Source organism: Ovis canadensis, chromosome X, assembly GCF_042477335.2.
Source record: "Ovis canadensis isolate MfBH-ARS-UI-01 breed Bighorn chromosome X, ARS-UI_OviCan_v2, whole genome shotgun sequence".
NCBI classification, from domain to species: domain Eukaryota; kingdom Metazoa; phylum Chordata; class Mammalia; order Artiodactyla; family Bovidae; genus Ovis; species Ovis canadensis.
Window position 1 is genome coordinate 69,912,375 of NC_091727.1, and position 21,720 is coordinate 69,934,094.

General features: G+C 36.0%; 1 protein-coding gene across 18 annotated transcripts in view; it reads right to left on the reverse strand.

Annotated features, from left to right (window-relative positions):
- Positions 1–499: 499 nt before the first annotated feature.
- Positions 500–21,720, reverse strand: part of ATRX (ATRX chromatin remodeler) — a 276,097-nt gene continuing 254,876 nt past the window's right edge. For all 18 annotated transcript variants that reach the window (XM_070291855.1, XM_070291853.1, XM_070291866.1 and 15 more), the window contains 5 exons: positions 6,853–7,002; positions 5,884–6,009; positions 5,023–5,118; positions 4,389–4,517; positions 500–3,349 (listed from right to left, as the gene is read on the reverse strand). In XM_070291855.1, the coding sequence (XP_070147956.1) occupies positions 3,071–3,349; positions 4,389–4,517; positions 5,023–5,118; positions 5,884–6,009; positions 6,853–7,002 (780 nt within the window). In that variant the 3' untranslated portion in view covers positions 500–3,070. The remainder of the gene's footprint in view (positions 3,350–4,388; positions 4,518–5,022; positions 5,119–5,883; positions 6,010–6,852; positions 7,003–21,720) is intronic.

Consider the following 21,720-nt stretch of genomic DNA (forward strand, 5'->3'; position numbering starts at 1 on the left):
TACTGGGATATGTAACTGTTTGAAAGTTTTGTTTAGGGTACAGAAATATGTATCTGGTTTTATGACATTACAGGGAGAATGGGCATAGCTAAGGGAAGACTGCGAAATATTCAGCTTCTTTGGAGGCCAGGTGATAATTTCCATCAACCTGCTAGTGCTTCAGGATGATAAGCAGCTTTCGTATCAACTGTGGAGTGGTAGATCTGCTTGACTTAAATGAGTGACACAGCTGTTGGGAAGCAGGAAATGGTGCTGGATTACACACAGACAACCAAAACTAACAAACACACACAGGATTCCTGGTATGTAAATTATTTTTGAGGTTTGAGATCTCCTTTTACAGAATTTAGTATATAACAGATTCAAAAAACAAACTCCTTGACCTCCCAATATTAAATAACTAAATGTGCAAAGGAATCACCATTAAATAGCACATAAAAAGCTATACATTTTCTATGAAACATTATGTGCACAGATTTTCAAAGCTGTGAAAATGCAATAAAGAGCACAACACATTTTGGTCACTTTATTAAATGACATTAAATAGTTTAAGTTTCAACTACTAAACAGCACTTTGAATGGTGAAAACACAGATAGTATTATTGTCATACTTGAATGCTTTTCTTTAAAAACACAATTCCAGTCCTTATGTATATTACAAAACAGCCTTAAAGGAAGAAGTGACATCTTTTCTACAGTACTTAAGATACTCAATACGGAACTGAAAAGCAGTCTAACAGAAACAAAGGCAAGTCTTCACAGCTGTATGATTTCAGCAGCCAAAGCTGGATGATGGACTGAAACATTACTATACAACTGGGACAAAACATATACAATATCACAATACTAAGCAAAAACGCTTTACACCCGAAGAAATAAAACAGGTTACAAAATGTGGAGAATTTAGCAGGCAAAACTGTATTACAAGCAACATTTTAAATCATTTTTTAAGCCATTGCAACTATTTAAAACATCTAAAACAAATATAAAAATGAGCCTTTTAGTATCTTATTGACATGACTTTATCTTTAAATATTTGTTAAAGCTTGATGTTATACTCAAAGTACATATTATGTAGCTAAAATGTCAAGTGAAGATTGTATGCAAACTGATCCAAGTTTTATCCCAAACTATTTCCAATTAACCTTTCTATGTATTATTCTTTAAGTCATAGTTTCATTCATGATGAAAAAGGTTTAGAAGGTTGCCTAAAATTTTGACATTTATGTCTTTGAGCAAGTAATCAGACCATGGTGAAAGTTCCCAGGTTGAGTAAATCAGGTTTAAAGTATTCTGGACTTGTAGAAATACCAACTGATAACAGCTGGCCAGAGTATACTGTCTTCAAATATTTATTTCACAAATCTTGTCTTTTTCATTTCTTCTAAAGTAAAAACACATCCCCCTAGTGAAATAAATTTGATTATATGGCTGGCATAATATCCAAATATGGGAACGTGGAGGGTGGATCCACCAAACCTCGAAATTCTTAGTACTCTTAGTACTTAGTACTCTTGAATGTTCTACCACTAGTTCTTTCAAGATAAAAGTGGACATCTCTTAATTGTCCAAACAACTCGAAACAGTTTTAGCTAACGTTAAACTCATTCTAACTCAGTGATACCTAGAGCAAATCCTCCACCCAGCTTTTTTTTTTGGGAATTTGTTAGCTATTTCCACTACATGTTATATCGCCATCTCAAAAATGGTTTCGCCATGTTGAGTTGACTCTCATAGTCTAACAATCTTTTTCTTTAAGAAACTCAAGCAACCAAATTGTACATGAATAAGCATATAGGTCATTTTTACAAGCCTGGATTAAGAAAAACAACAATGTAAAACCTCATAAAAGGGCATTAGATGAATTTTGATTAGAAAATTGCCTCACAGATCTAAACTAAAAAAAAAAAACTGAGCTTGAAAACAGAATTTATGTAAGAAAATACAGTTGGGGAAAAACAACATACTGATGAGAGAAAAGAGGAAGAGCATAGAAGCCAGTGATCCTTATCTTTAGGAGGAATTACTTCACAATACTGACAGTACTGGGAATTGTTTTAAAGCACATTCCCCATGTGAACTTAAAGTCAACAATGGTTCTGCCATTTTGATGTTGTTTATAAAACAGGGTGTGAAGCTAACAACCACAATGTCATCCTTAACCTCCTAAAATGCTAGAACTTGATTTTGTTAGTCCACATCCCACTGCCAGCAACAGGATGAAGCACTAGCACTGGCACCAAGCAGTTAAGAGATGTGCCTTATATTAGTGCCAGGAGAGAGAAAATTCAAGTGTGGAAGATAATCCACGACCCTGAAATTTTACCAGTAATTACTTCAGCACATATAACTGAAAATAAAAATGGCAGAAAAGACTAAAGAAGAAAAAGAATTCTCTTCTTAGGCTGTACTTAAGGCTGTTTATACAATGCTAAGATAACTGTAAGACTCCTCCAAGTTTTAGCGCAGTAGTATTTAACAATATTGCACACAATTCTGTGTCAAAGATAACCAACCCTTAGTTTCTAACTTTCAGTCACAGAGATGATATAGCAGGAGCCCAGTTTCAGACTTCAGTCAAAAGAACATTAAAACCATTTCAATCACTTTAGTCAAGAAATGGATAAGTACAAAAGTATTCCATAACTTGAGGAATCAACTCTAAGAACTCAGCTGTGTGTCTTTATATGTAAAGAATGAATATATAAATCAGTATTCTTTCATAAATTCATTAATTTATGACAATTTTATGGTCACTAAAAGCAGGCATAAAAATTTAGAGAGGAAACCTGTGGAGTTGTTACTGTTATGGAAGGACTTGTTTTCACTGAAAACAATTTGAAAGATCTTCTGTACTCAATGTGTGTAAGAAGATTCTAGGCAACATCACTGACAAATGTCAGGAAGAAATGGTATGCCCTATTAAAAAAAATTTTTAAACTAATATGGAAGATTGGCATTTAAGGGGACCAAACTATTTATACAGTTGAGTTCTGTTAAGTCATTGATTCCTAAAAAAATAAAAGATCTTTCTATGATTTTAACAATCTTTTAAGCTTTTAGTGCAAAATCACATTGATTTCCCTGGGGAAGGTCCTGGATTTTTGCTTCTCATTGGGGGTGGTGCACGTTGTAATGGTGGTGGCTGCATACCACCAGCCACTGACTGATACATTCCTCTCATATCAATCTGCTGGTAGTTAGAAGGATTCATGATTAAATTCGGAGGCTTTGGCATCATGAGGTGACCCAGTGTTGCTTGTTGATAAGTCATTTGCTGCTGCTGCTGCTGATTGTACTGTTGCTGGAGCCTTCGGTTCATAAGTATTCGCTGAACACAGCTGATTAACTAAGGAGAGAAAAGGGAGCTGTTACAAGTGCATGACCTGTCTCAAAGAGGCAGTATCAAATTTTGAGTTAAAATCAATTTGTTAAGGGGGCACCATACCAAAAGAAAAACATATTATTGTTATCACCATTACTAATTTGATGGTATTCACAGGACCATTACTGTAGAAACCAGTTAGTAACACCATTTAGGGCTAAATTCTCTTAATGACTTGACTATTGTAGTGCAAGCAGCATTTAAGTTGGTTGCTATAGTAACCTGTCCTGCACTGTGATTAGTCTCAAGTATTAGTCACAGCACTTTTTTGTCAAGTCTCTTTCTTTGTCCTTCTTTTGAATATTTCACATGATGACAGACAAATAAACACTTTTAGTGACAAACACCAAAGGGAAAAGGCACTTGCAGTGGGAGTAATTCCTACCTGCCTACCTAGAATGTCTCAGATTTCCTAAGATAATTTAAAACCACATAATTCTACAGTGCTTTCTAAGTAAAATTCATGCCACAGAAATTGATTCCCTGGTGTCAAGAGTTGAAATTTCCCAGTGCAAGGTAGATGGCTGCCAAACAACCATGCTAACAAAGATAATCAAGGATTCTGGAATATGTTAGCCTTATAAAGAATTACATAATTTAGTAGGAACCTGTGTCATATATCATTTATAGCTCCACTTGTTATCTCAAATTAAATATATTAAAAAGTATACTTATTTCTGGAAGTTGTTTAAAATCAGTAAATGTGGTAAGAAAAGTCTGGCAAAAATTCCTTTCTAGATGTCCAGAATACAAAAGTAAAATTATATGGAAGAGATGCTATGTAAACTTCAAGGAGATTCATTTGGGAAGCTGTTGCTCATTTGCAACAAAAGATATTACCTTTATTTGACATTACTTAGGTTTATGAATAAAATTTCTTCTGGGAATAACCAATGACCATCCATCCAACCACATGTGGGAACAGATATCAACACAGATGTCACACAAACTCGTTATTTTTCAAGAAAATTAAACATAACCTAGAGATACTCTGAATTCTTACCATCTGTTGTTTTGTCAACACGTCATTGTAGATTGCCTCTCTTCGTTTGACATCAAGCTCCTGGCTGGCTTGTCTACTTAATGCTAATGCCTGTACCTGGGCCTCTGAGAGATTCATGTTTTCTTTCCACTAGAAGAAAAATTTCTATTTACTACTTATTGCAGTAGAATTGAAGAAAATAAAATATTTATGGTCCTTAAAGATATTCAGGGTTTTTAAAGTTTTCTTTCCCCCTTTTCCTTTAATCTTCTAAAGAAGATGATGATGTAAAAGCAAGGTACTAAACTGTCCACTGTTGTACAAGGGTTAGCTATGCCTAGAGAAAAACTATTTGGATTTAATTCATGCAACTGGTAATTAAATTGTGTTTATATAAACAACACATACATTTCCATGATTAACTGATTTCCCAATTCTTTGTTTTTATATTTCTCTTTTGTATCAACATCTAGATAAAACTAAGATATATAGCTTGGCACTATTATACGGTTTACTAGTATTTTACTATTGTAAATCAAGTTATAAGAATTACAGTCTTTCCCCCACAGAAGTAGTGAAGCAAAAAACAAAAATCAGAATGAATGGTGGGAATAAGAATTCCAAGTTGGTGTAAGACAATTGCCAATTAACTTACTACAGCTGAAATTATATCTTCAAGAGGCTGAATCCTCACTGCTGTCACACTGTTTGTTGCTTCCACAACTTTTTCTCTTCCTTGATTAATGAGGTCCTAGAAGAATGCAAGAAATAACTTTATCAGGGCACATAAAAGACAGCTTAGTTTTAAAAATATAGAGAGCCTTTCTCTTGCCAATATACAGCATGTGGCCTTAAAAATCTTTAAGTAATTGAAAAGTACAGCAAAATTCAGCATCAATAAAATGGAGTAAAACTCATCAGTGAGGGTCTTGGTTAGGAAGATAAAAATTGGGTTCTATTGCACCAATAATTTAATAATTTAAATGACTCCATAAGCACATTTTAAAAAGAAAATCACAGATTCAATTACATTATTTAATTACTGGTATATTAAAACCCAGTCTTTCTTATTTAACTCATCATTGATCCTATTTTTAAATTATTTCATAATAGTGTACATTATCATACACTTAAAGTTGCATCTTCACTGCTTTAGAATGTAGATCAATGTGTGTATTTATCCCACTTTCAAACATTAAGTAATTTGTTTATTCAAAATATTTTATAACTGAAGAAAGTGCTATTTCTCTAGCCAGTCAGCTACCCTATTGTTTCTTAATTAAAATAATTCAAACTATATTAATTCGAGGCCTGATTTCTTTGTACTCTGAACAAACCACATTTTATTATAACTATGCTGGTTCAAAAAGGTCAACAAATAAAAGAAAAATTTCTTGGTCTATTCAGAGGTAATCTTTTGGGGAATGTGATATTCCTGCATAGGAAACCCTCAACAACAAGGCACTTGAAATTGCCTTTAATTCAAGGCAAAATACTTTCGTACTTCACAACTTACCTCCAGCTGTTGATTACTCATTGCTGATAGGGCTCCCAAATTGAAAGGAATATAAGGAGTTTGAGAGTTAAAACTGACAGGGGGTAAATTGGTCCCAGTTGGTATGTTGAAACGCATGGTCAGTCCCTACAAACAAAAAATTATGCACTTTCCACATTGTGATTTAAAACTTGAAATTCTACATCACCTACTGGTTGAGAAAAAAATCCACATTCTCAGTTCTAGGAAATTATTAACACTCTTTCACACACAAACAAAACACCCTTTTCATCTGAAACTAAGATCTTATTACATAGAAAGCTTTAACCCCTAAAGGTGTACTCTTTTCTGATAATTCCCACAGTATGGGGCAACTCAGAGAATTCTGATGAGACTCCTAGTATCACAATGTTAAAGAAGTTTAGTACAATGAATTAGGTGTTTAAAATGGATTCGGGTATTAGGACAAGGTTTCCCATGCTTAGGCACATTTTTGCTCAAGTGAGGTGGTATTTAAAACAGAGGTGGAACTATTTTAAATAAAGTTGCTGCTGGAGATTGACACTAATGTCCAATAATGGAGTATTTCTGTGTTCTGATAATTGGCCAAAACTTTGAGTTTGGTACACATGCTAAAGCAACATTTACCCCTACCTCCAAACTCAAGTTCCTGTATGTCTGTTACTACAATAAGGGTGTTGATGGAAGTTAAGTGATGCTAAATATACAGCTTCCCACTAATCTCTCAATTTAGCAAGTGCTAATCAGAAATGAGGTTACTACTGTTTAAGGGGAAACATTTTCTTCTCTCCTCTGAGTCTACATCAAAGGTAGCCAAAGCCCATAAACAGACACCCAAACCTGGGGGACTCTGTTCCTGAAGATTTACTATATTATTACTTTTTCCAAATGTGACCCTTTTCTTCCTCCACTGTTCTTTTAAACGACTAACAACAAAAACAACAACAAAAAGCATTTCAGATGAACTACCTTCTTCTCTGCTTCATATTCAGCCCAAGCTGCTTTTCTTTCTTCTTCAGTCAACTCTTCTTCTTCTTTGTGGTCCAAAAGAGAATCATGTTCATGATATCCTACAATATGTTCTTTATGTATTTGAAGAAGTTCTGCAAGTATGGTGTCCTGTTTAGAAAGGTTGAAATAATAGTTATTTTCTCCCTCTGGATCATATCTCCATAGTTCTTTGACCTACTGTTAGTCTAGAAACTAGAAACTCGCTACAATACATATTTCTGATATATATGATAAATTACCTAGAAAACATTCATAATACATACAATACCAGCCTCTTATGTAAGAATGTCATATTTATACAGCATGTTTTAGGGGTTTGATTTTTTAATAACTACTTTTCATCTTTCAAGCTCTCTTCCTCCAACATTTTTCTAATTTTTTCCTATGCATTTTGTTTTGTGCTTTTTTCAAAGTTGATTAAAAAAAAAGGCTAACATAAGTCTGCTAAATTCAGAGATGCTTTTGCTAAAAATCATGGCTACTCCTGTTCATACATATTTAACACCTGTATTTATTTATTTTGCTGCACCAGGTCTCTTGGTCGTGGCATGCAGGATCTTTGATCTTCGCTGTAGCGTGTGGCATCTTTATAGCTGCAGCATGAGAACTCTAAGTTACAGCATGTGGGATCCAGTTTCCAGACCAGGGATTGAACCTGAGCCCCCTGCACTGGGAGCACCAGAGTCTTAGTCACTGAACCATCAGGGAAGTCCCTTAACAACTTTATTTTCATAATCACTTTACCTACCAACCATTATACTAACAAAAACCAAATCTAAATTAATCAAAACAGCTACAGAACAGTTTAACTGGAACAACAGTTCAGCTCAGTTCAGTCGCTCAGTTGTGTCCGACTCTTCGCGACCCCATGAATCGCAGCACACCAGGCCTCCCTGTTCATCACCATCTCGCGGAGTTCACTCAGACTCATGTCCATCGAGTCCGTGATGCCATCCAGCCATCTCATCCTCGGTCATCCCCTTCTTCTCCTGCCCCCAATCCCTCCCAGCATCAGAGTCTTTTCCAATGAGTCAACTCTTCGCATGAGGTAGCCAAAGTACTGGAGTTTCAGCTTTAGCATCATTCCTTCCAAAGAACACCCAGGGCTGGTCTCCTTCAGAATGGACTAGTTGGATTTCCTTGCAGTCCAAGGGACTCGCAAGAGTATTCTCCAACACCACAGTTCAAAAGCATTAATTTTTCCGCGCTCAGCTTTCTTCACAGTCCAACTCTCACATCCATACATGACCACTGGAAAAACCATAGCCTTGACTAGACGGACCTTTGTTGGCAAAGTAATGTCTCTGCTTTTGAATATGCTATCTAGGTTGGTCATAACTTTTCTTCCAAGGAGTAAGCGTCTTTTAATTTCATGGCTGCAGTCACCATCTGCGGTGATGTTGGAGCCCAAAAAAATAAAGTCTGACACTGTTTCCACTGTTTCCCCATCTATTTGCCATGAAATGATGGGACCAGATGCCATGATCTTTGTTTTCTGAATGTTGAGCTTTAAGCCAACTTTTTCACTTTCCTCTTTCACTTTCATCAAGAGGCTTTTAAGCTCCTCTTCACTTTCTGCCATAAGGGTGGTGTCATCTGCATAACTGGAACATACAGTCCTTATATTTCAATTGTAAGAAACTCAAATATAAATTAAACTATAAGGACCTAGGATCAAATTTAAATTGATATACATTATTTATCGTTTTATTATCAAAGTGTCATTTTTAAAAGTCATGATGTCTTTTAAGGTTAAAAAACTAAAAGCTTAAAACTTGGAATCACTTATATATTCAGTAAGAACCCCAAACTCTGTATGATTATGATTATAAAAGAGACACACAAAAATGGAGATCATGGGGTGTGGAGGTTAAAGTGAACCATGGGTATGTCACTTGCTAACAAACAGTTTAAAATATTCACAAGCTGTTTATTAAGAAATTAAAGATGAAAACCTGGATATATAGAAAGCAAATTAATTCACTTTACAAAAGGACTTTCTATAGCTTCTAACAGCAAGTTTCCTTAGAATACACTTTCTAAACTGAGTGATTTTAATGAAGGAATGTAAATAATGACTGGTTAAAGGAAGGTACAGGGAAGCATATAGCACATTAAATTTAACCTACATTAAATAATGCTTAATGCCTCCATAAGTTTTAGCATAGACAAAGCCCACACAAAGAATTTTGTCTTTACATCTTCAACCATATCTAGAGTATACTATCTAGCACAAGACAGGAGCTCAAATGTTTGTTATATAACTCAAGATGAAAAGTTCAACTCATGCTTTTTCTGTACAAAAGCAAATGCTGACACCAATTCCAACTATTTTGATACCTGGTATTATGTTAAAAACTTTTTATCTTGCCACATCAATACACACTTGAAAGAATCACTTCATAATTTCATGAAAGAAAATGATTTTTTAATGGATATATCTGTAATTAAGATTTTACTATTAATTTTGAATGCATGTGCTATTTCTTTGGTTGAAAACATTAAAAGACCATACAAGGTTCAAGAAAGAAAGTCTACTGGTGGAATGCATATATGCTAATAGATTTAGTTCTTTATTTTTTGGTTTATTTCTTTTAAAATGTTAACTAAACATTTCTCTTCTGCACCAGTATAGAAATCTGCCATCAAAGCTGACTTTCTCTGGCCTATGGCATACAGAACATGTTTATCACAACTAGATAGATCTCCAAAGTTCAGAGTTACTAACTAGGCAGGCAGAGAGATAGGGCAATCTGAATTAAATTTTGTTAAAAGATAATGCTTCCTTAGATGTGTGTCTCCCATGGTTACCCCACCCCACTCCATGCGTGACTCAGAAGAAAGGCATGTAATAAAACCAGATAACATTGACTAATATTTTTAGCAAGTGACCATGCCAAATATAATTAGGAAGGTGTTCTACAAAATACCAAATAAATTACAAAATAGAAATGTCCTATGGACAATCCCAATTACACTTCTGTCTGACAATAAGTGATGTTATTAAAAGAACTGTAGTCAAAAATCACTTCATTTCTCTAAGACAGTAACCTAAGGGAAAGAGCAGCAGAAATTGAAATTTTTTTTTCAGCTGCATGCTTCTCTCTGTAATAGTGGATAATAACTTAATCTAGTTATGACTGTGAGTTAAACATGGATGAAATGCTCTACAGTTACATGTATAACAGGATGATATAAGAATAGCAGGAATAAATGAAATACCCAATTCTCTGGAAAGTAACACTACGTCAATTAAGTATAGCAATTATTTCTCAATTATAAATGCCATGATTCATATATTAACTACTTTTTATGATTAGAGAAAAAGCCTTTCCAGAAATGCATGCACACATATACACACAAACGACACTCATATATACCCTTTTTAAAAAGTGTCTGTATTCTGATTTTCAAAGTCCAAACTTATCATCTTGAAATTGGTAGAAAATAATGTTCAGACAGGCAAAATAACTTTTTTTCCAATCACAGAGCTACAGACTAGCTGGGATTAGAAGATAAATTTCCTGACTCCTATCCAGTGATCATTCTATCACACTGTAAAGAATGACCATTTTCTTGAGGCATGGTTCCTCCATTTCCCAGATCTATTCTCTTTAAAAAAGAATTCCCTAAAGGATTCCAGAGGAAGGAGAAACTTAAGTAGGTCTTTTTTTCCCCTCACTTTTAACACTTCAGTTCTTTTTGAAGTTTTTAGAAACAAGTATGTTAATTTTTTAATAAAAGAAAATATAAAAGCTTAAATAAAAACAATATATAGACACAAACTTATAAAAGGCCAGTTCATGCTTAGCCTGAACCTGACAAGAACTGTTTTACCATTTTCATCTTCAGGAGATAGTCATTTTATGAAATCCCATTTCTGAAACCTTTAAATGTCTTCTCCCCACCAGATTTAAGATCTATGCTATCAAGCCAAACATGATTGCCTAATTATGGTTAGACTATGATTCGGCTTCCACCCACACAATAACTTTCATTTTGACCCACAGTCAATTAAAATGCCAACAAATCAGAGGAAAAGTGCATGTGACTTACCTTTGTATCATTAAAAACTTTTGGACCCTTTTCCTAAAACATAACCTCCCTCCTAACATCAAGCCAAATAACCATATTGCTTTTACTAGCCACAACACTCCCTTGTTTTCAGAATTTTTAAAATTTTTAATGGAAATGATGTTATAATTCTGGTTATAAAACCTAGAGATAACTAACAGTAACATTTGTGTATATCCCTCCACACATTTATATTTTACACATGTATGTGTATATAAATTTTCACATAAAAATGGGATTGTACTATACTTTGCTACTCTATTTTAAAACCTACTTTTCTGCCTTAATATCTTTCCATGAACATTATTTTATACAAACTACAAAACCTTCATTGGTTTTAATTGTGTACATTATATAGATATACTTTATCATCTATTTAATTATTCTCTTAAGAGTTTATTATATATTTATGTCACTTCTAGTTTTTAATTATCACTAAATCTGCAATGAAATAGGTTAATGGGTAAATTTTAATGTATATCAACCACTTGTTCATACAATAATATGCCAACAATACTCAAGGACTTAGACAAGTACCTTTACCATTATCTTCATTTTAACAAAGAAAAGACTACATGTAAGCTAACTGACTTTTAAAGGAACAAGATTCATTTATACATTTCAGAAGTAGGAAAGCAGAAATCTTTCTTCGAGAGTGTTGTATAAGACACACTAAGAGGAAAAAAAAGATACAGGATTTCTGATACAAACTGTTTCTACAACTTTCCCATTTAAATTAATTGCAACATACTGTCAATACAAGAAATAGATGATGAAATGAATAGGACAAAAAATATCTGCAACAGGATCCTCAGAGTATTTCTTTGGGAAGAAAAGTTTTGCAAAGTCTAGTGCAAGTAATAAAAACTAATAAAGAAAAATTTTATCCCAATATACAATATGATCAGAGAGAGGTTTTTTTTGTTATTTCCCCCTTAAACCATGCATTTATATTAGTTGCTATAGTAACACTATTATTGAAAATAATACTGGAACAGAATCTATAATCACTCAGCCAACAGTCATCAAAATGAGGTTTAAATTATATCCAAATGTGTACCTTTACTTTTCTTTGTCTAAACGTTGTTTCTCCTTAAATAAGTGAAAAACTTGTAAGCTGGGAAAACCATGGTCTATATTCTAGCTAACAACCTAAATTAGCTTGAGCTTTAAAATGACTAGTCCAATTAATAAATGAAAATTAATGATAAACTACAAGTTTAAGTTAATCACTTAGAAGTTTAAAGTATTTGGCAAGCTGATAAAAATTTCCATTTAATGAATTATGAGATTCAACCTTGAAAATAAAAATTTTAAAAAAAACAATCAAGCTTTGTCTAGGGGTGGGGGCAGGGGTTTGCCATGTTTCAAAATATTTCACTTGCTTTCAATTTGAATTTGAGTATTATATCCAGAAATATCACTAGAATACTTACATGCCACAGGATCCACTCAAAAAGCTATGAAAAAAATTCCTTTTATTAAATAAGTCTAGATTCTTAATAAAGAAACTCAATATTCCTAGTCAAAAAAGTTTCTACTTTCAAATTTAAAGCCCGTTTCTTCCCTAACTACCCAAGGGGGGAAAATGCAACATATTTGAAAGTAACTAGAGAGCTATTAAGGAGAAGGCAATGGCAACCCACTCCAGTACTTTTGCCTGGAAAATCCCATGGATGGAGGAGCCTGGTAGGCTGCGGTCCATAGGGTCGTGAAGAGTCTGACACGACTGAGCGACTTCACTGTCACTTTTCACTTTCATGCACTGGAGAAGGAAATGGCAACCCACTCCAGTGTTCTTGCCTGGAGAATCCCAGGGACGGGGGAGCCTGGTGGGCTGCCGTCTATGGGGTAGCACAGAGTCAGACACGACTGAAGCGACTTAGCCGCAGCAGCAGCAGCAGAGAGCTATTAAATGAAGTTCACATACCACCTCATATCAGATTTTGAGGTCAGTTCAGTTCACTTCAGTCGCTCAGTCGTGTCCGACTCTTCGCGACCCCATGAATCACAGCATGCCAGGCCTCCCTGTCCATCACCAACTCCCAGAGTTCACTCAGATTCACGTCCATTGAGTCAGTGATGCCATCCAGCCATCTCATCCTCGGTCATCCCCTTCTTCTCCTGCCCCCAATCCCTCCCAGCATCAGAGTCTTTTCCAATGAGTCAACTCTTCGCATGAGGTGGCCAAAGTACTGGAGTTTTAGCTTTGGCATCATTCCTTCCAAAGAAATCCCAGGGTTGATCTCCTTCAGAATGGACTGGTTGGATCTCCTTGCAGTCCAAGGGACTCTCAAGAGTCTTCTCCAACACCACATAAACCTTACAAAGAGTATTTATAAATATAATCCAGATTCTCAAATTGTAGGTAAGAATAAGTGACAACTGTAGAACTTGTAACTTTCAAGGAAAGAAAAGGCAGGCCTGCCAAACTGACACTTCCTTGTCCTTTTTAGTTGCTCAGTTGAGCCCAACTCTTTGTCATGCCATGGACTGTAGCCCACCAGGCTCCTATGTACATGGGATTCTCCAGGCAAAGATACTGGAGTGTTTTGCCATCTCCCTCTCTAGGGGATCTTCCTGACCCAGGGATCAAACCAGTAGAGATTAAAAGCTAGAATCTCCTTTGATAAGAATGTTTGATACTCAATTAACATTTAAAGAACTAGATACTATATTTAGCATTTAACCTTTAAAAATTGGTTATCCATTACAATTCTTATACATGACATAGGCCATTCACTGTGAGGTAAAGAGTGCCATTCTATATTTTCATATGACTGTAGTGAACTGTGGTGTTGGAGAAGACTCTTGAGAGTCCCTTGGACTGCAAGGAGATCCAACCAGTCCATTCTGAAGGAGATCAGCCCTGGGTGTTCTTTGGAAGGAATGATGCTAAAGCTGAAACTCCAGTACTTTGGCCACCTCATGGGAAGAGTTGACTCATTGGAAAACACTTTGATGCTGGGAGGGATTGGGAGCAGGAAGAGAAGGGGACGACAGAGGATGAGATGGCTGGATGGCATCACTGACTCGATGTACGTGAATCTGAGTGAACTCCGGGAGGTGGTGATGGCCAGGGAGGCCTGGCGTGCTGTGATTCATGGGTTGCAAAGAGTCGGACATGACTGAGCGACTGAACTGAACTGAGTGACTTTCTAGAGGTTGCAGCTTTCCAAGAAGAGCCTGAATTGGAACTCAATTCTTATATTATACAATCTGGAGTTCACATCATTTCTTTAGTTTATTAACAGTGTTACATCCTCTAACTCAACCATAGGCGTGCTATAAAAAGTATATGAAAATAGGAGGGAAAGTAGTTTTTTTGGCAGTTCAAATTACATTTAAAGAAATAAAACATTAAAATGTTAAAATGGTTTAAAAAACGGTGTAAGATCAACTAGTGAATCTTATTTTGATCAAATCTCTCCCACAATTTATACTCCTTTTAAGGTTCTAAAGTAATAAATTTGATACAAAAAGCTTAGTCATGAAAACCTCAGTCAATGAAGAGACATTCACCTACTTAATTTCCCTATAAGTATTACAGTTTCAGTTTTCCACTGTCCCTCTTCCTGGAAGTGTTACAAGACACATTTGAACCAATCAACCTCAATAACATATTTTAGGGTATTAAAATACTGTGGCACTCAAGTTATCTAGAGTAATTCACAATCACTGTCATTTCAACATGTTAGTTATATCCTTCTGAACTCCTCTAAATGAAAATGAAAAAAAAAAAACTGAGCAGACATATAGCCTTGCTTACCATGTTTCTCTCTACAACAATTTTATGTATAAACATCAGTATAATTTTGCAGGAATCAACTGATTTGATTAAAAGAAAAAGACAGCCTTTTTAGAGGAAAGTTTAATTGCAGAATAGTGGTAAAGAATCTACCTGCAATGCAGGAGACACGAGTTCAATCCCTGGGTCATCAAGATCCCCCAGAGAAGGAAATGGCAACCCATTCCAGTATTCTTGCCTGGAAAATACCATGGACAGAGGAGCCTGGTGGGCTACAGTTCATGGGGTCACAAAAGAGTCAGACATGACCTAGCAACTAAACAACATATATGTGTGTGTTGTGCATATGTGTACACACACACACAGTTATATAACTTTTTCAATTGGGAGGCTTTATATGTAGTAGTAAAGGGTCACAGGGTCTAGAGTACTGCTCCAACAGCATTCTGGGCAATGATGGAATGTGCTGTGTCTGCACTGTCTGATTTGGTAGCCACTAGTCACATGTCAGAGAAGGCAATGGCACATGTAGCCTCTGAGCACTTGAAATGTGACTAATGTGTCTGAGAAACTAAGATTTTAATATTTTTTCCTTGGTCAGTTAACTGGGATCAATAAAAGACTCTTATCAGGTTTTATTTACCACTTTCTCTTATATTCAATACCTTTTCTAAAGGTCTAAAGCAGACTCTCAATTAAAAAAAACTAACAATGTATTCCCATACACAGAGAGTAGTTTTTACACCTTAACCATGTCTTTCTAATGACAAATTCATTGGACAAGATCGACAAGACAAATTATCTGATGTCAGAATTGTCCTAGAAAATTCTAGATATATGGCTGTCATAATTATAGAAGGACCAGTAAGTTATTACCTGTTCTAAGAACATACATATGTAAATAAATTTTAGCTGATGCTTAAAGGATACTTCTCATTACCTACAAAGAAAGCATAATAAGCCAAAGCAATTTATTTATGTGAGGATCTAATCAACTTATTGCTCTTGTTTTACCAGAGACTGAAGCACAAAGAGCAAATGATTGTTAGTAAAATTTCTTATGCTTATTTAAAGTACCTTGTTGAATTTTTTCCCTTCTCTCTTTAAAAGAATTTTAATTTCATTATTATTATTGTGGTATAGCTGATATACAATATCATATGTTTCAAGTGTGCAACGTAGTGATTCACAATTTTTAAAGGTTATACATACTCCATTTATAATGATAAAATACTGTCTATATTCCCTGCACTATACAATATATGGCTTCCCTGGTGGCTCAGAGGTTAAAGCGTCTGCCTGCAATGCGGGAGACCTGGGTTCGATCCCTGGGTTGGGAAGATCCTCTGGAGAAGGAAATGGCAACCACTCCAGTATTCTTGTCTGGAGAATCCCATGGACGGAGGAGCCTGGAGGGCTACAGTCCACGGGGTCACAAAGAGTTGGACACGACTGAGCGACTTCACTTTCACTTTCACTTATACAATATATCCTTGTAACTTATTTTATACATAATAGTTTGTACCCCTTAACCCCCTACCTTTATCTTGCTCCTCCTCCCTTCCAGCTCCTCACTTGTAACCACTAGTTCATTTTCTACATCTGTGAGTCTGTTTCTGTTATATTCACTAGCCTGGTATATTTTTAGATCCACATGTAAGTGACATCCTACAGTATTTGTCTTTCTCTGGCTGACTTATTTCACTAAGCAAAATAGCCTTCAAGCCTATCTATGTTATTGCAAATGGTAAAATTTCATTTTTTATGGCTGAGCAGTATTCCATTGTATATATAAATTACCACATCTTGTTTATTCATTTATCTGTTGATAAACACCTAGGATGCTTCCATATCTTGGCTATTGTAAGTAATGCTGCTATGAACACTGGAGTGCACCTAGTTTTTGAATTGCTATTTTCATTTTTTGGGATATATACCCAAAAGTATAATTGCTGGGTCATCTGGTAGTTCCATTTTTAGTTTTCTAAGAAACCTCTTTTGAAATTCTAACTTTGCTCCTTAATAACTGGGTAATCTCTCAGAACCAATTCCCTTACTACAAAGGGGTAATACCACCTGAAACTCACAGGATTATTTTAAGGATTAAAAGAGATTATGTTTTTGAAAGGAACATAGCACAAGCACTTCATATGCATTACTTCCTTTTCCCCATAACTTGCCTTATCTTTTTTTAAAGAATATTAATCTCATTTTACACACCATCTATGAAACATTCTTGCCAGAAAATATCTGCCATGAATCTAATCAAACTTTTGGATCTAATTTTCAGTTTACAGAATATATAAGATTTAGAACTTCAAATTCACCATTAGGAAATAAATCCAGAATAGAGGGAGGGAAGGTGACTGCACTAAATTAAAGAAATATAGAGAGAGACACCACAACCAAGTGCAGTACGCCTTGAGTGGATCCTGGTTTGAACAAAGAAACTGTAACAAACATTTTTAAGACAAGTTGGTTAGTCTGACTATTAATATGGATGTGGCATTTGATGATGCTAGGAAATTAAGAATGATTAATTTTATGGTATTGTGATCATAATTTAGAGATTTATAGTAAAATATTTACAACCAAAATATATTCTTATAATTTAAAATATTTTAGAAAAATAGAGGCAAATGTGGTGAAATATTAACAACTATTAAATCTAGGTGATGGGTATATGGGTATACATTACATTTTTCTGGTTTGAAAATTTCACAATAGGAATAATTTTTAATTAACTTTCTAAACATATTTTCTCTGTAATAAGGTAAACAGTAGACTATATGGCAGAATTCTGGGACAGCCCAAAGTTGGAAAGGCAGATCTGTATGCATTTTAGCCTTAGTTAGCTCGCTATTTTAGCAAATAAGTTTCCTCCAAGTTACCTCTCTACACATGTTTGAAAAACCTAAACCGAATACATAAATGCATGATGACGCTGTTCTAAGAACTTCATATGAATTATCAAATTAGTCACAATAACTCTAGGAAGTACACGCTATTTTTAACCCCCTTATTACTGATGCAAAATCTAAGATCGTATTTCAGCATGGGGTGCTGGTTCCCTTCCTGACAATCAACCTACAGGAAAAACTACAGAAGGTAAAATGAAACATGTAGTCCAGGAACTTAGAGAGATACACGTGTGTGTGCAACATCACGAGGGTGACAAAATGGGCATCATATGCCACCTGAGGCAGATCTATTAAAAAAATAATTCAGAGTAAGCATGATAAGGGAAGATATTAGCAATACAAAATTGAAATAAAACATATCTTAAAAGTGTCAAATGAAGTATTTCAGATAAAAAATAATCACTGAAATAAATAACTCAATGGATAGTTTAAGTATCAGGAGAAGTACAGCAGAAGACTAACTTAGCTAGGAGATCATACTGAGACACTTTCACAGAAGATAGCAGGAAAGGATAAAGAAATAGGAAATGCACAAGAAAAGCTAAAAGATATGGAAGCTGAAAGTGTAATAACAGTCTCAGAAAGTGAAGTCACTCAGTAGTGTCTGACTCTTTGTGACCCCATGGACTGCAGCCTGCCAGGCTCCTCCGTCCATGGGATTTTCCAGGCAAGAGTACTGGAGTGGGTTGCCATTGCCTTCTCCGAAACAGTCTCAGAAGGAGATGCAAATAAAAATGGAGAGAATGAGTTTTTTATAGTAGATACTAATTTCCCAGAATGACAGATCAAGAAAATGAGGCACAGAGAAGTCAAGTAACTTGATATGGTCAAGATTCAAACCTCAGTCTTGCCTGAGAGCTCTTGACCTTAACCACCATGCTATAGTGACTCAGTACGGAAGATCAATATATTCAGCATCAAAGATAATTAAGGAGGATTGGAATTAGCTGTGCCACTTTAGGATTTTGCAGTAACTAAAAGATAAAATCTATACTCTCCACTATTACACACCTCTTAGTTCAGTTCAGTTCAGTCGCTCAGTCGTGTCCAACTCTTTGCGACCCCATGAATCGCAGCATGCCAGGCCTCCCTGTCCGTCACCATCTCCCGGAGTTCACTCAAACTCACGTCCATCGAGTCCGTGATGCCATCCAGCCATCTCATCCTCTGTCGACCCCTTTTCCTGCCCCCAATCCCTCCCAGCATCAGAGTCTTTTCCAATGAGTCAACTTTTCGCATGAGGTGGCCGAAGTACTGGAGGTTCAGCTTCAACATCAGTCCTTCCAAAGAACACCCAGGGCTGATCTCCTTCAGAATAGATTGGTTGGATCTCCTTGCAGTCCAAGGGACTCACAAGAGTCTTCTCCAACACCACAGTTCAAAAGCATCAATTTTTCCGCACTCAGCTTTCTTCACAGTCCAACTCTCACATCCATACATGACCACAAGAAAAACCATAGCCTTGACTAGATGGACCTTTGTTGGCAAAGTAATATCTCTGCTTTTCAATATGCTGTCTAGGTTGGTTATAACTTTCCTTCCAAGGAGTAAACGTCTTTTAATTTCATAGCTGCACTCATCACCTGCAGTGATTTTGGAGCCCAAAAAATTAAAGTCTGACACTGTTTTCTCTATTTTCCCATCTATTTCCCATGAAGTGATGGGGCCAGATGCCATGATGTTTGTTTTCTGAATGTTGAGCTTTAAGCCAACTTTTTCACTTGCCTCTTTCACTTTCATCAGGAGGCTTTTTAGTTCCTCTTCACTTTCTGCCATAAGGGTGGTGTCATCTGCATATCTGAGGTTATTGATATTTCTCCGGGCAATCTTGATTCCAGCTTGTGCTTCTTACACACCTCTATAACACTGCAAATGCCTTTCCATAAATTCACAGTATTAAGAAGAAAGGTGATGAAGTAGAGAAAAGGGAACCCTTGTGCACTGTTGGTGGGAAGTAAATTGGTGCAACCACTATGGATAACAGTATGGAGTGTCCTGAAAAAATTAAAAATAAAACTACCATATATACGATCCAGCAATTTCACTCCTGGGTATTTATCCAAAGAAAACTAAAATACTAACTCAAAAAGATATTTGCAAATCCAACTTTAATGCAGCATTGCTTATAACAGCCAAGACATGGAAACAACCTAAGTATAATCCATGGATGAATGAATAAAAAAAATGGGTATATACAATGATGCACACAATTGAATATTGCTGAACAAAAAAAAAGAAAATCCTGCCATTTGTAACAACATGGATGGGTGGTGAAGTCATTATGCTAAGTGAAATATGCTATAAAAATATGCTAACTGAGAAAGAAAAATATTGTACAACCTCACTTTATGTGGAATATAAAAAAGCTGTAATTATAGAAACAGAGTAGAATGATGGCTACAAGAAGCTGAAGTGTATGTGAAATGGAGAGATGTTTGCCAAAGGGTACACATTTACAGTTATAAGCTGTTGAGCAAGTTCTGGTGATATACTGTACAGTGTATTGGCCACAGTTAATAATGTTGCTGCTGTTGTTCAGTGGCCCAGTTGTGTCCGAATCTTTGCAACCCCATGGACTGCAGCACGCCAGGCCTCCCTGTCCTCACCATCTCCCAAAGTTTCCCCAAGTTCATGTCCATTGATCAGTGATGCCATCCAGCCATCTCATCCTCTGACGTCCTCTTCTTCTGTCTTCAATCTTTCCCAGCATCAGGAACTTTTCCAATGAGTCAGCTATTCACATCAGATTACCAAAATACTGGAGCATCAGGTTGAGCATCACTCTTTCCACCAAGTATTCATGGTTGATTTCTCTTAAGATTGACTAGTTTGATCTCCTTGCTGTCCCAGGGACTCTCAGGAGTCTTCTCCAGCACCACACTTCGAAGGCATCAATTCTTTGGCATTCTGTCTTCTTTATGGCCCAGCTCTCACAACCATACGTGACCACTGAGAAAACCATAACCTTCCTTGACTATGCCAACTTTTGCTGGCAGAACAATGTCTCTGCTTTTCAACATACTGTCTAGGTTTGTCATGCCTTTCCTGCCAAGAAGCAATCATCTTCTGATTTCATGGCTGCTGTCACCATTTGCAGTGATTTTAGAGCCCAAGAAGAGGAAATACGTCACTACTTCCACCTTTCCCCTTCTACTTGCCATGAAGTAATGGGGCCAGATGCCATGATCTTAAGTTTTTTTAATACTTAGTTTTAAGCCAGCTCTTTCACTTTCCTCCTTCAACCTAATCAAGAGGCTCTTTAATTCCTCTTCCCTTTCTGTGGTGGATTCATGTCAATGTATGGCAAAACCAATACAGTATTGTAAAGTAAAAAAAGAAAAAAAAAAAAAAAAAAGAAAAAGACCATCCCCAAGAAAAAGAAACGCCAAAAAGCAAAATGGCTGTCTGAGGAGGCCTTAAAAATAGCTGTGAAAAGAAGAGAAGTGAAAAGCAAAGGAGAAAAGGAAAGATATAAGCATCTGAATGCAGAGTTCCAAAGAATAGTAAGGAGAGATAAGAAAGCCTTCCTCAGCCATCAATGTAAAGAAATAGAGGAAAAGAACAGAATGGGAAACACTAGAGATCTCTTCAAGAAAATTAGAGACACCAAGGGAACATTTCATGCAAAGATGGGCATGAAAGGACATAAAGGACAGAAATTGTATGGACTGAACAGAAGCAGAAGATATTAAGAAGAGGTGGCAAGAATACACAGAAGAACTGTACAAGAAAGATCTTCACGACCCAGATAACTACGATGGTGTGAGAGTTCCAGAAAAACATCTATTTCTGTTTTATTGACTTATGTCAAAGCCTTTGACTGTGTGGATCACAATAAACTGTGGAAAATTCTTCAAGTGATGAGAATACCAAACCACCTGACCTGCCTCTTGAGAAACTTGTATGCAGGTCAGGAAGTAACAGTTAGAACTGGACATGGAACCACAGACTGGTTCCAAATTGGAAAAGGAGTATGTCAAGGCTGTATACTGTCACCCTGCTTATTTAACTTATATGCAGAGTACATCATGAGAAACGCTGGACTGGAGGAAGCACAAGCTGGAATCAAGATGGCCGGGAGAA